At 34.8% G+C, this 12133-nt stretch overlaps 1 protein-coding gene across 8 annotated transcripts in view; it reads right to left on the reverse strand.

Moving 5' to 3' along the window:
* LOC123538009 (collagen alpha-1(I) chain-like) overlaps positions 1 to 12133 on the reverse strand; it is a 156349-nt gene that overhangs the window by 49667 nt on the left and 94549 nt on the right. For 6 of the 8 annotated variants that reach the window (XM_053530308.1, XM_053530307.1, XM_053530306.1 and 3 more), the window contains 2 exons: positions 8981 to 9094; positions 7086 to 7217 (listed from right to left, as the gene is read on the reverse strand). The exons of 1 other annotated variant lie outside the window; for it this stretch is intronic. In XM_053530308.1, the coding sequence (XP_053386283.1) occupies positions 7086 to 7217; positions 8981 to 9094 (246 nt within the window). The remainder of the gene's footprint in view (positions 1 to 7085; positions 7218 to 8980; positions 9095 to 12133) is intronic. One more of the 8 variants, XM_053530309.1, reaches the window with a different exon arrangement.

Here is a 12133-nt window from a genome sequence, read left to right on the forward strand (position 1 = left end):
ATTACACATGGGACTTACCAAAAATGAAAACTCCAGAGCGTGGGCAGCCAATAAGTGATTCTCTAGCCAAGCTAATTAACACTGCGTGTACACAACAGTGTGACACTGACCCTTTGTTCTCAAAATATCCAGTTCCGGCTAATTGTGACAAAGCTATTCCGCCGTTAGTGAATCAGGAAGTTTGGCGGTTTATGGATAAGAAAGGTCACTTAGGTGACAAGGCATTGGTAGATATTCAGAACTTGTTGAGTACTACTTTAGTGCCTCTCAGTAAGTTGGTTGACTTTCATAAAAAGAGTAAAACTATGACTAAAGAAGTAAAGGGTTTATTCTCGGATGTCATTACTGGCTTAGGTCAGGTTCAGTACAGTATCAGCTTGAGAAGGAGATACCATATTAGACCTTATTTGAAAAAGAAATATTCCCCTCTTTGCAATATGACAATGCCTATCACAACTAAATTGTTCGGTGATGATATTTCAAAGGAAGTGAAGTCGTGTGACAATATTTCTTTCTTAGGAAAGGATCCTTACTATCAGAGTAATTTCAGAGGGCTATTCGTAGTAGAGGTAGATTTCGTGGTCGTCGTGGATATGGTAACTTGGGTTTTGTACCGCAGGGCTTCAATGGTCCTCAGTATGGTGGTTATCAAGGACAAGGATATCGCCAACAGCCATACCCTACAAGGGGTTTTTCGGTACGAGGTGCCGGACAGTATGGTGGACGAACAAGGTCTCCTAGGAGACGTCCTACAGCTACTGTTACATCTGCGTCACTCAGTCGTGACCCAAACGAGGAGGAGTAACAGAAAGGGTAAGTCCTGTTGGACGAACACAATCTTGTTTAGATACATGGACAAGATTTACATCTGATCCTTGGATTTTAGGTGCAGTTTCAGGGTACAAGATTGATTTTGTTGAACAGCCTGTTCAAGATAAAATTCCTAGAGAGATTCCATTTGATACGGATCAAAAAGTAATTGTAAACAATGAAGTTATGGAACTTTTGAATAAGGGTGCGATTGTAGAGTCTGAAATGGAACAAGATCAGTATATTTCTACCATTTTTATTGTGAGTAAACCTGGCGGAAAATTTAGGCCAGTCATTAATTTGAAACATCTCAATGCTTTTGTGCAATATAATCATTTCAAGCAAGAAACATTTAATATTGTACTTGATTTGGTCCAACAGAATGATTATATGACAAAAATAGATTTGTCAGATGCATATTTTTCAATCCCAATACATCCTTCACATTGGAAGTATCTGAAATTCTCTTGGAACAATAAGCTTTATTCGTTTGTTTGCCTACCATTTGGGCTCACAATTGCGCCATATTTGTTTACAAAAATATTACGTCCAATTTTTGCTTGGTTCAGACAACAAAATATTCGTTCGTCATATTATATAGACGATTCAATTAATCTAAATCAAGAAAAGGCTGTTTGTCAAAATAATTGCGTCACTATTGTAGAAACTTTAGAAAGCTTAGGATTCACTTTAAATCGCAAAAAATCTGTTTTGATACCATGTCAAAGATTAGTATTCTTTGGTTACATTCTTGATACTGTGCAATTTAAAGTATTCCTGCCAGATGATAAAGTTCAAAAGATTTTGTCTAAAGCTCATGTTTTGTTGAAGGCAGATTTAGTTGTAGTAAGAGACCTTGCTTCATTTATTGGGCTTATTATTAACGCTTTTAACGCTATATTGGAAGCTCCTTTGCATTATAGGGCTCTTGAAAGGGACAAACTTCTTGGCCTTGGTGACAGTATGGATTTTGATAATGAGATAAGATTGTCTTTATTTAGTAGACAGGAAATTACATGGTGGATAACAAAGATTAATGATACAAATGGGAAAAGAATAAGACCTGTCAATGTATCTAAACGATGTAGAACTGATGCATCATTTCTAGGTTTCGGAGGAATAGACTTGGAAACAGACATTCATACCAATGGTAGATGGAATAATGAAGAAGTTCTTAATGCTAGCATAAACTACCTTGAACTCCTTGCAATTTTCTATTGTTTACAGGCTCTTTATGAAGATTGTAGAGACATACATATAGAGGTGCAGTCTGATAACACTTCTGCCATATCTTATATCAATAAGTTTGGTGGTATGGAGTCTATAGAAATGGATAAGTTGGCTAAACAAATATGGGAATGGTGCTTGCTTAGGCAGATTTATATTTCAGCTGTGCATGTTCCTGGCAGGTTGAATACAGCAGATTTTTATTCCAGGAATTTCTCTGATTCAACCGAGTGGATGTTAAAGCAAGATATATTTAATAGGCTTTGTAGGCATACTTTTTTACCTGATGTAGATGTGTTTGCATCAAGGTTGAACAAACGTTTGCCAAAATTTGTTTCATGGTTCCCTGAACCTGGTGCTATGGCTGTAAATGCATTTTCCTTGTCTTGGAACCAGTTTGTTCCATATTTATTTCCTCCCTTTAATTTAATTGGGAAGGTAATAAATAAAGTAGTATCAGATAAGGTAGACAAAGCTCTCATGGTTGTTCCATACTGGTTTACACAGAGTTGGTTTCCTGTTCTCTTAGAAAATATGTCTGATTTTCCTATCAGATTACCAAGACATCAAGATTTGCTGGCATTACCCCACAACAAAAGTTTCATCCCTTGGGAAAAAAGCTGAAGATGATTGGCGTGGTTCTATCCGGAAGAGCTTGCAGAGTAGAGGAATTCCAAAAGAAGTTGCTAACTTTATCACAGAGTCATGGTCTGGAGGAACAACCAAGCAGTACGGCAGTGCTTGGAAAAAGTGGTGTATGTGGAATAGTATTAGGTTTTCCAGTCCATTTTATTCGTCTGAAACGGTAGTATTAAGTTATTTGTACTATCTGTTTAGAAGTGGTAAGTCATACTCTATTATAAATATACACAAAGCAATGCTGCTTCAGACTTTACAAATTTTTGGAAATTCTTGGTGTAAAGAAACTGCTTTGATTTCTCGTTTTATGAAGAGTGTGTTTATACATAAACCCTCAAAGCCTAGATATGTTATGACATGGAATGTGTCTACTGTGTTAAGGTATTTGCAAAGCTTGATGCCTTTATCCAAGTTGTCGTTAAAACTGTTGACATTGAAAACATTAGCTTTGGTTGCATTAGCAACAGCGCCTAGAGCTCAGACATTATGTGCATTAGATTTAAATAATATGATTGTTCAACAACAAGCAGTTGTTTTTACCTTTTCTGAAATTCTGAAAACGTCCAAAGCAGGACAGTGCTATTCTCTGAAGGTAGAACACTATACAGATGAGAGAATTTGTGCAATGCATACTTTGTTGTATTATGTTCAAAAGACGGCTTCTATGAGGAAAAGTGACAGAGTTTTTGTTTCTTTTGTAACACTTGATGCGGTAACAACTAGTACGTTATCAAGATGGCTCAAAATTGTGCTTGAACTTTCTGGTATAGATACTTCTATTTACAAGGGACATTCATATAGGGGGGCATCAGCCTCAGCAGCTTATAGTAAAGGCTGTAGTATTAGTAATATTATTTCGCAGGGTAACTGGAAGTCGGATAAGAATTTTAAAAAATTTTATTGTAGACATTCTGAGAGTGATGTGTCTTACAACGATGCTGTATTTGGTCATGAATGATTATTTGATGAATAATAAATTAAGGCATTGTAAACTGTATTTTTGTTGCCTTTAAAGATGCTATATATACATGCGAAAAGCCGAAAGGCTTTACGAAAAATAATGTGCCCCCATCCCAGCTTTAGTGCAGGATGGAGGGCATTATTTGAGTAAAGCCGGAGGCTGAGCATGTATATACCCTGCCCTTTGTGTAGTGAGTTTGAGTCACATTGTGTTGGAAGCCTTTTAGAATTGGTGTTGTTATATGCCCTCCCTTTTTGTATTATGTTTTTAAGCAACAAAAATTTTCTTTAAATTGTGAATCTCATGGGATTTGGTGTATTGTGGGTGATGTGCAGCGCATGCGCAGGTTACGACGTCATCAGGCGGTAAATTTGAAATCTTTTAATTTGCGATAAGGTTTAAACGTCCAGAATGGAATGCTATATATACATGCTCAGCCTCCGGCTTTACTCAAATAATGCCCTCCATCCTGCACTAAAGCTGGGATGGGGGCACATTTTATGAATGAATCAAAGTCTTTTTATCATGAATCATTTCAGCAAACATCACTCACCTGTACCTATCTTGACAAATTTGCTGATAAACAGGGATAAATAGATCAAGAAATGTTACTATTTTCGACAGGCAGCAAGAAAAATAAACATGCATTTTGACATATTACTTTCTCTACAAGCTAAACGATTTAACCCTTATCACGCATAACACAACTGATTCTGCCTTTGCAAATAGTATAGATATGATCAGCCTGCACATCCATGCAGTCTGATCAAGATTTGCACTGTTTGCCATTCAGTCAATATATTTTTGGGAAGCACCCCTTTTAACAGTTAATGGTACTGTCCAAATTGAAAGAACAAGGAGTTCATTATAGAAATTTAGCAGGGTAAGGGTTAAAGCATATACCAGTCATTTTTTTTTTCAGGAAAACCTTAATACTAATAAAAAATCTATCAAAATTACCTTTTTACCAGTTACTTGTTGTAAGAGCATAATAAATAACATTGGGGTTTATGCGAACCCTGTGTGAACCATGAAGAATATCTGTTTTTCATCAAGATGGTCATACATAAGAGAAATAAAATTCTTTTTCTGGGGTACTTTTGAAAATAGTTATGAGTAACACTGATAACCTTCCTCTCTCCCACTTTTAGATTTAAAGTTTCAGAAGGATAAAAAGGGCAATATATAGGTACATACATAAATATATTCGTTGATTTTGATATGTTGTTTTTTAAATGTTTTGATCACTTTTTCCTTTGAATTGTCAAAATCCACATATAAACAGAGGTGGTGAACCCAATGATGTTTGAGCAATATGTTCCACTATAAATTTGAGGCCCTGTATAAAATTTTCATTCACAAAGTATCTTTGATATAAATACATGTTACTACTTTCTTTTGGAAGAATTTGAATCAACAATGGTCACAACAATGCAACGGGTAGTAAATTCGGTTACTAAAATACTCTAAAGCATATGATCTTCAGTTTTATTTCAAATAACAGGAGCAGCACTTACAAAACGCAAATTCCCACCCCCAGGTATATGACCAAAACTGTTTTTTTTTTAAGGTTTTAAGTTTAAAGGTAAGGTGAAGATCAAGGTCATCTATATATAGGTCAGTTTGTAGGTCTTGCCACAATGTTTGTTGAGTGCGAGTATGAACTAAATTTGGTCATTTACATGGGCTGTAGGACCAAAAATGTTGTTTACTAAGGTATCAAGTTTAAAGGTGAAGGTCATATGAGGGTCATCGTCATTTATATATAGGTCAGTTTGTAGGGCTTGCCACAAGGATTGTTGAGAAGGAGTTAGAACAAAATCTAGTCATAAATGTGGGCTGTAGGTGAAACGGTAAAATCTTGCACAGACGGATGACAAACAGCCGGACAGTTCAATTGCTGTATTATGCTAGGGGGCATAAAAAATTGAAAGTAATGCCTAAAAATTGATTTGTTGCCTGTGTCATATTTAGTTAAGAACCGTCTTGCTGAACATTTTTAAACTGCCATGATTTTCCAGTGACACAACAGGATTACATAAATAAGTAAAATGTTTGGTTTATTATAGTGTAACCCCTACTGAAAGGGCAGCCATATTGGCTTATGAGACAACTACATATATTGAACAGCATTACTTCCCGATTCCTATTCCTATTCCTAAAGCCAGGCACCAGGCAGGTAGGCAATCGGTAACCGTTATTTAACTGAGCTGGCGGCTCACCAACCGGTCTCTCTTCAGTAACAAGACTTAAGTGTGGCGGATAGAAGCCGCCTTTAATCCTTATATTGTTATACACTACAGCATTTTTAAACAACAATTGAAATAAGATAAAACAACAAATTTATGACAGTCTGACTACTGCAACATGAAAAACCTGTGCAAAATTTTCAATTTCATTATATATCAGATAACTTGTATCAATTGGTAACATTTTTATGAATATCTATTTCAGAATAAATAGCTATCTTTTTATTTCTGGAACTTTAATTTTCTTTCATTATAAAGTTATCATAAAATCTTATTTTTTTTTTAAATCTTGTCTGGGTATACTATCAAAAAGCTATTAAATCTTTAATTGATAATTTTAGAATGAATGATATGTAGGTAATAAAGAGAAGAATACATGCTGTGACTTAGCAATTTTATTTGATATCTAATTTACTGCAACATAATACACCTGGAAAAATAACTGCAAATGCTAATGACAAAACAAAGGGGAGTAACTGTTGTAGAGATACTGCAAATATTAGTGAACAGACGAGAGATATTAATCCATGCTTACAATATCCGAGATCGAGACAAATCATACACAAATTTTATGGTTATTCATTCAACAGAAAACAGCTCATTTTTCACAAGAGGAAATATTACGACTGGGAGACAATCCATTCTGGCAACTGAAGACAGGGAGACAATTCTATCAAAAATGCAAAGGGAGACAACTTTTCTAAACAGCACAAGTCAGACAAACATTGCATTTTTAAATACCATGCTAGAACAAGGAAAGGGCAGAAGAAAATGAGTTGTATCAAATAATAGATATAGAGAGACACACCACCTACAGGCATTCCAATATTGAATGTTAAAATTATATATGAAAGAATTGTTATGGAACAATGAGGATGGTCATGCAACAACTACACATAGCATAGTACACAAGATTACCATTAAACTTTGTACAATTTTGTTCAAGAAAATTTACAGACTGAAGAACAAGTTACATGTTAAACAAGTAACTGAACAAAACAAAGTGAAGATAACTCATGCCAAAAAATAGCAAAGTAACAGATGTTGAAACCACAGCAGATGTATAAAATATCAACAACACTGAGAAACTGATTACAAAACATATTTTTGATAAAGTTTCAGCTAATACAATATTAGACGATGAATAAGGAAAATATAACCCATGCCACAAAACAACATCCAAGGGGAACAACTCCTACCAGTACTGCAAATATTAGGATCCTCATCTGAACCGTCGTCACAGTCTTGTTTGCCGTCACATCTCTGATTTGGACTTATGCACTGAGATTTATCCGGACATAATTCTTGTCCCTCAAAACAAACTGTCCCACCTAAAGTGAACAATATCCAAACATTCATCAATAAACAATGGCAATATCAAATATGTTACGGCTATTGGGTATATGTCAAACCCTTTTCTTTTAGTTAGTATTTTATCATTTCAAAGTTTAATGCTTGTTTTAAAATGATATCACCTATTAATCCTTAAGCTAATCCTTGTTTATAACAGACTGCATCTACTATCATTTTATTTGTGAGTCGCCGCAGTCCACTCTTCCTAAACAAAATATATCAACCAAAGAACTCTTCAAGTTTTTTCAACTTAAACATTTGCATACTAAAACAGTGTTTTATTCAAGGTCTAATAAAACTAGTTTGGAGACCAGTCTAATCTAAGTCAACTTTGCCATCAAGACTATTTGGACACAGTTGAGTCAGAAAGAGTTCAATTTGTTTTACAACCAGTCTCAAAACTGTAGAATCTGATTGGTTAATTCTGAGCTCAAATTTGAAAATGACCAATGGCAAGGCTGCTATACCAGACGGGTCCCCAGTAACTCTTGAACCGCAGATGTAGTAACTTTGAGATAGATTTCCAACTTCAGTTTTACACACTTTTCCAAGGCTGATAATATATCAACTTAAAAACATACCATTTTTTTAATTTCACTATTCAAACAAAAAATATATACCTGCTGGTATATGCATATTGTATATAAAAGCTTGCATACCATGCAAAACAAATGCAACTTAGAGATAAGCTATCCATTAAAAAAATTTTAGCAAGCAAACTTTTCTAAAATAAAAATGGTGATGATGATGATGATGATGATGATGATAATATCCATGGAGAAAATGATGATTCTGCTGATGAAGTTATTCACTCTATATCAGGCATTCACTGACTTTTTATTTCTTCACATTTTAATATTAGATTATGTAATTCTTAACAGGTAAAATGCACAATGAGGAGGTAGTAACTTAAATAGATAAACAACTGGAGAACAGAGCAGAACACTCCAAGACAAATGTTAAACATAACAGAGAGAAGATATTAATGTGTCAAACATTCAATATACTCTGTGCTTTATCACTCTTACCTGAGAAATTGTTAAGATCATTCATATCACTAAGTGATATATACATATTAGAGAAGATATTAACAAACATAAAGATAACACTCATATCACTAAGTGATATTCACATATTAGAGAAGACAGTAACAAACATAAGAGAACATTCATATCACTAAGTGATATTCACATATTAGAGAAGATAGTAACAAACATAAGAGAACATTCATATCACTAAGTGATATTCACATATTAGAGAAGATATTAACAAACATAAGAGAACATTCACATCAATTAGTGGTATTTGTGACATTCTCTTATTACAGAATATGTTAATAATTGCAGAGAGGAGACAATGTCCAGTTAGTTTCACCAAATGCGGTAGGAGTACAGAAGGCAAACAGGCCCTTGTAACAATATGCTTTCTCTTCTACTTCTTTTATGCAGTTTAAATTGACAGGCTTATTAGAGAAGATTTTTGACGATGCCACTGTATATTCTTCAGACACATGCTTAACCCTTACCATGCTGGACACAATTGGTTCTGCCTTTGCAACCAGTGTAGATCATGATCAGCCTTCACATCTGTGCAGTCTGATCATGATCTGCACTGTTTGCTATTCAGCCAGTATCTTTTGTGTAAGCACCCTTTTTAACAGTTAATGGTACTGTCCAAATTGGAAGATGGACAAGTTCATTATAGAAATTTAGCAAGGTAAGGGTTGACAGCTCATTCTTACCAGCACAAAATTTTTCATCAGATTCGTCGTCGCAATCGGGGACACCGTCACACCGGGAAAATGAATCTATACACGTTCCATCCCCACAAGTAAACTCACCAGTCGGGCATTTAGCTGAACAGTAAAATACATAATGTGTTAATTATGACAATGAAATTGTTAATAACGACTTAAGCATGATAACTGCAAGAATGATAATTATATAGACAGCATGTAAATTAAAGACAATGTCTAACCATGATTACCTCCCTTTAAATTAGGAATTAACCTCTGACTCCCAACTCTGTGTCTTAGACACTATTAATGACTATAATGTCACACTAAAAATTTCTATTTTGATGAACAATGTTTTCTTTATTTCATACTGAGGCCCTTACTTCAAAGTTGTTTTTTTTTTCAAATAAATGCAAAACATACATGTATGTTTAGGCCAAAGTGACACAATTTTGGGTCAAGAGGTAACTTCCTTGCTTTGAAGTGACAACCCTGGGTGCCTCTCCAGCCAATATTTCAGAAATAAACAGGACCCTGGGAAGGACTAAACCTTCTATAAGCAAAGTCGACTCAGCTTCCTCACATGAAAGAATTCTAGATCTGGAGCCAGGTTTCGTACCCACAACAATGAGGGGACAGTTATTCAAAAAGATCTCAACTTCAAACTATGATGTTTGTTTAAACCAAAAATTAAAATCTTTAAAAAAAAATGCTGAATTTTGAAAGTTCTTTTTAAATGTGATGACTCATAATTGTAATACTTCATTAATGTGGTATCAGGTTAGTTGTTTTCTGCTGATGGGACAGGTTCTTATTTCTTGAGCTCATTAATCTGCCCTCAGTATGGGATTTCAATTAATGACTGTTATCTTAAATTAAATTTAAATGTGATTGGCTAATGTTATGATCTGATGACAGATGCTTTAGCTGAGAAAGGAATAAAAATAGGCATAAAATAACAAATAAAAAAAACGCAAAAAAAAAAACTGATAGTAAAATAAATAAAAACTACGCAAAACAATATTTTAATATAATACTTAAAAAATGTCATGCATCATAGGCAGACTGAAAAAACATTTTAAACAATCTTTTGGAATTAATTTTTGGGGCACAATTATCCTATACAGTCACATATAATATAATGAGAAAGTACAACTACGTTCCCTTTACATTGCATGTGTATTTCAAATCACGCTTTTACGGCATGACTGATGTAGTAGAAAACTTTTCTACATCTTTCACAAAAAACAGATTTTAGCAGTATACTTTATATTATATAGATATCATTTAAAATGAATTGATATCTATTGTTTTTTTTGTTATTTTAAAGGCATTATAGCATCTCCACAAACTGCTTGCATAACCCTTACTGGGCACGACCATAGTAAATTAATTTCTCGACTATCATCACCCAAATTTTTTAAAGTATTTTTTTTGTGTTTTCATACAATTTCAGTAATAAGAAATAAAAAATGAAAAATAAAATGCTGCTTCTACTCCATTTAAGGAAAATTTGGATGATAATCTAGCAATTATTTTATAATGGCCTATGCCCTATTGAAAATAGTACCCCCTTGGTAGCCTAGTGGTAGAGCGCCAAGTGCGGGAGGGTGTGGGTTCGATCCCTAGCCGCGTCATACCGGAGTAGCTTCCTTGCTTGGCTCTCAGCATTAAGATGATTATAATTTTGTGCTACGACTGGTCAGCCCGGTGTCTGAGTATAATGTGACTGGGTGGGGACTATCATGTCACATTTCTACAGCATGATATTCCAGTCAGGCAGCACTATAAAGTTGCTGGACATTGTGCTCACTGCTACAACAAGTTGACATGATCATCGTTGATATGACAGAAAAATTCTTGAAAAAGACGCTAAACCAGAGCACACAAACACTCTTTTAGTAAATAATGCATAATCTACTTTGTTTATTTGTTCAATTCTTCCTCCCTTCACTTCTCATTTTTTCTTCATCTAATTTTTGATACCATAAATCATTTATGACATGCAATAAAAAAACTAGAGCTATCACTAAAGGTGATGAATGTACCCCCCACATGCACTGACACAGTACATTGCAATTTGACGCACACAAGATTGCATAATTATGTGGACTGTATGTATATAGACTGTTTGTATACAGTATAGTAACAAAAAACAAAGTCCAATAACTATGCAGAATATTTATCTAAAAGAATGTAACATGCACCATGCACAACTAGGGTTGGTACTGAACACTTGTGTGAAGTTTCATTAAATTGTGTGTAAGGGTTTGGTAGATTAGGCACGCACAAGATTGCATATGCAGACTGTATGTACATAGTATGTTAACAAGAAACAAAGTCCCATAACTCTGCAATTTTTGTCGCTGAAAGAACCTAACATGCCCCATGCACAACTACTGTTGTTACTGATCACTTGTGTGAAGTTTCATTAAATTGTGTCAAGGAGATGAGGAGAGATGGTGCGCACAAGATTGTGTCTATGTATATAGTATAGTAACAAAAAAACAAAGTCCCATAACTCTGCAAACTTTTTTTCTAAAAGAACCTAACATGCCCCATGCACAACTACTGTTGGTACTGATCACTTGTGTGAAGTTTCATCAAATTGTGTCAAGGGGATGAGGAGAGATGGTGCGCACAAGATTGTGTCTATGTATATAGTATAGTAACAAAAAAACAAGAGATCACAGAGTGATCTTGGCGCCCACCAATGTGCCATTTTTGAGTGTTCCAAATTTCAAGACTTACTGACTAGCTCAAGGTCAAATTTCACTTCTGTACACAACACAAATCTATGCATGTGGTCCAAATTTGAAGCCTGTACCTTCAAAAATGTGAAAGTAGGTCACAAGGTCAATGTCAAGGTCAAAGTTTGTTACGGTACACAAAACTATGCATGTGGTCCTAAATTTGAAGCCTGTAGCTACGGAAATGTGAAAGTAGGTCACTAGGTCAATCTTAATGTCAAAGTTCATTTCGGTACACAAATCTATGCAAGTGGTCCAAATTTGAAGGCTGTAGCTTGAGAAATGTAAAAGTAGGTCATTAGGTCAAAATCAAGGTCAAATTTTACTTCGGAATACAGAACTATGCATGTGGTCCAAATTTGAAGCCTGTACCTTCAAAAATGTGAAAGTAGGTCACTAGGTCAATGTA

The sequence above is a fragment of the Mercenaria mercenaria genome, chromosome 18 (assembly GCF_021730395.1).
Source record: "Mercenaria mercenaria strain notata chromosome 18, MADL_Memer_1, whole genome shotgun sequence".
NCBI classification, from domain to species: domain Eukaryota; kingdom Metazoa; phylum Mollusca; class Bivalvia; order Venerida; family Veneridae; genus Mercenaria; species Mercenaria mercenaria.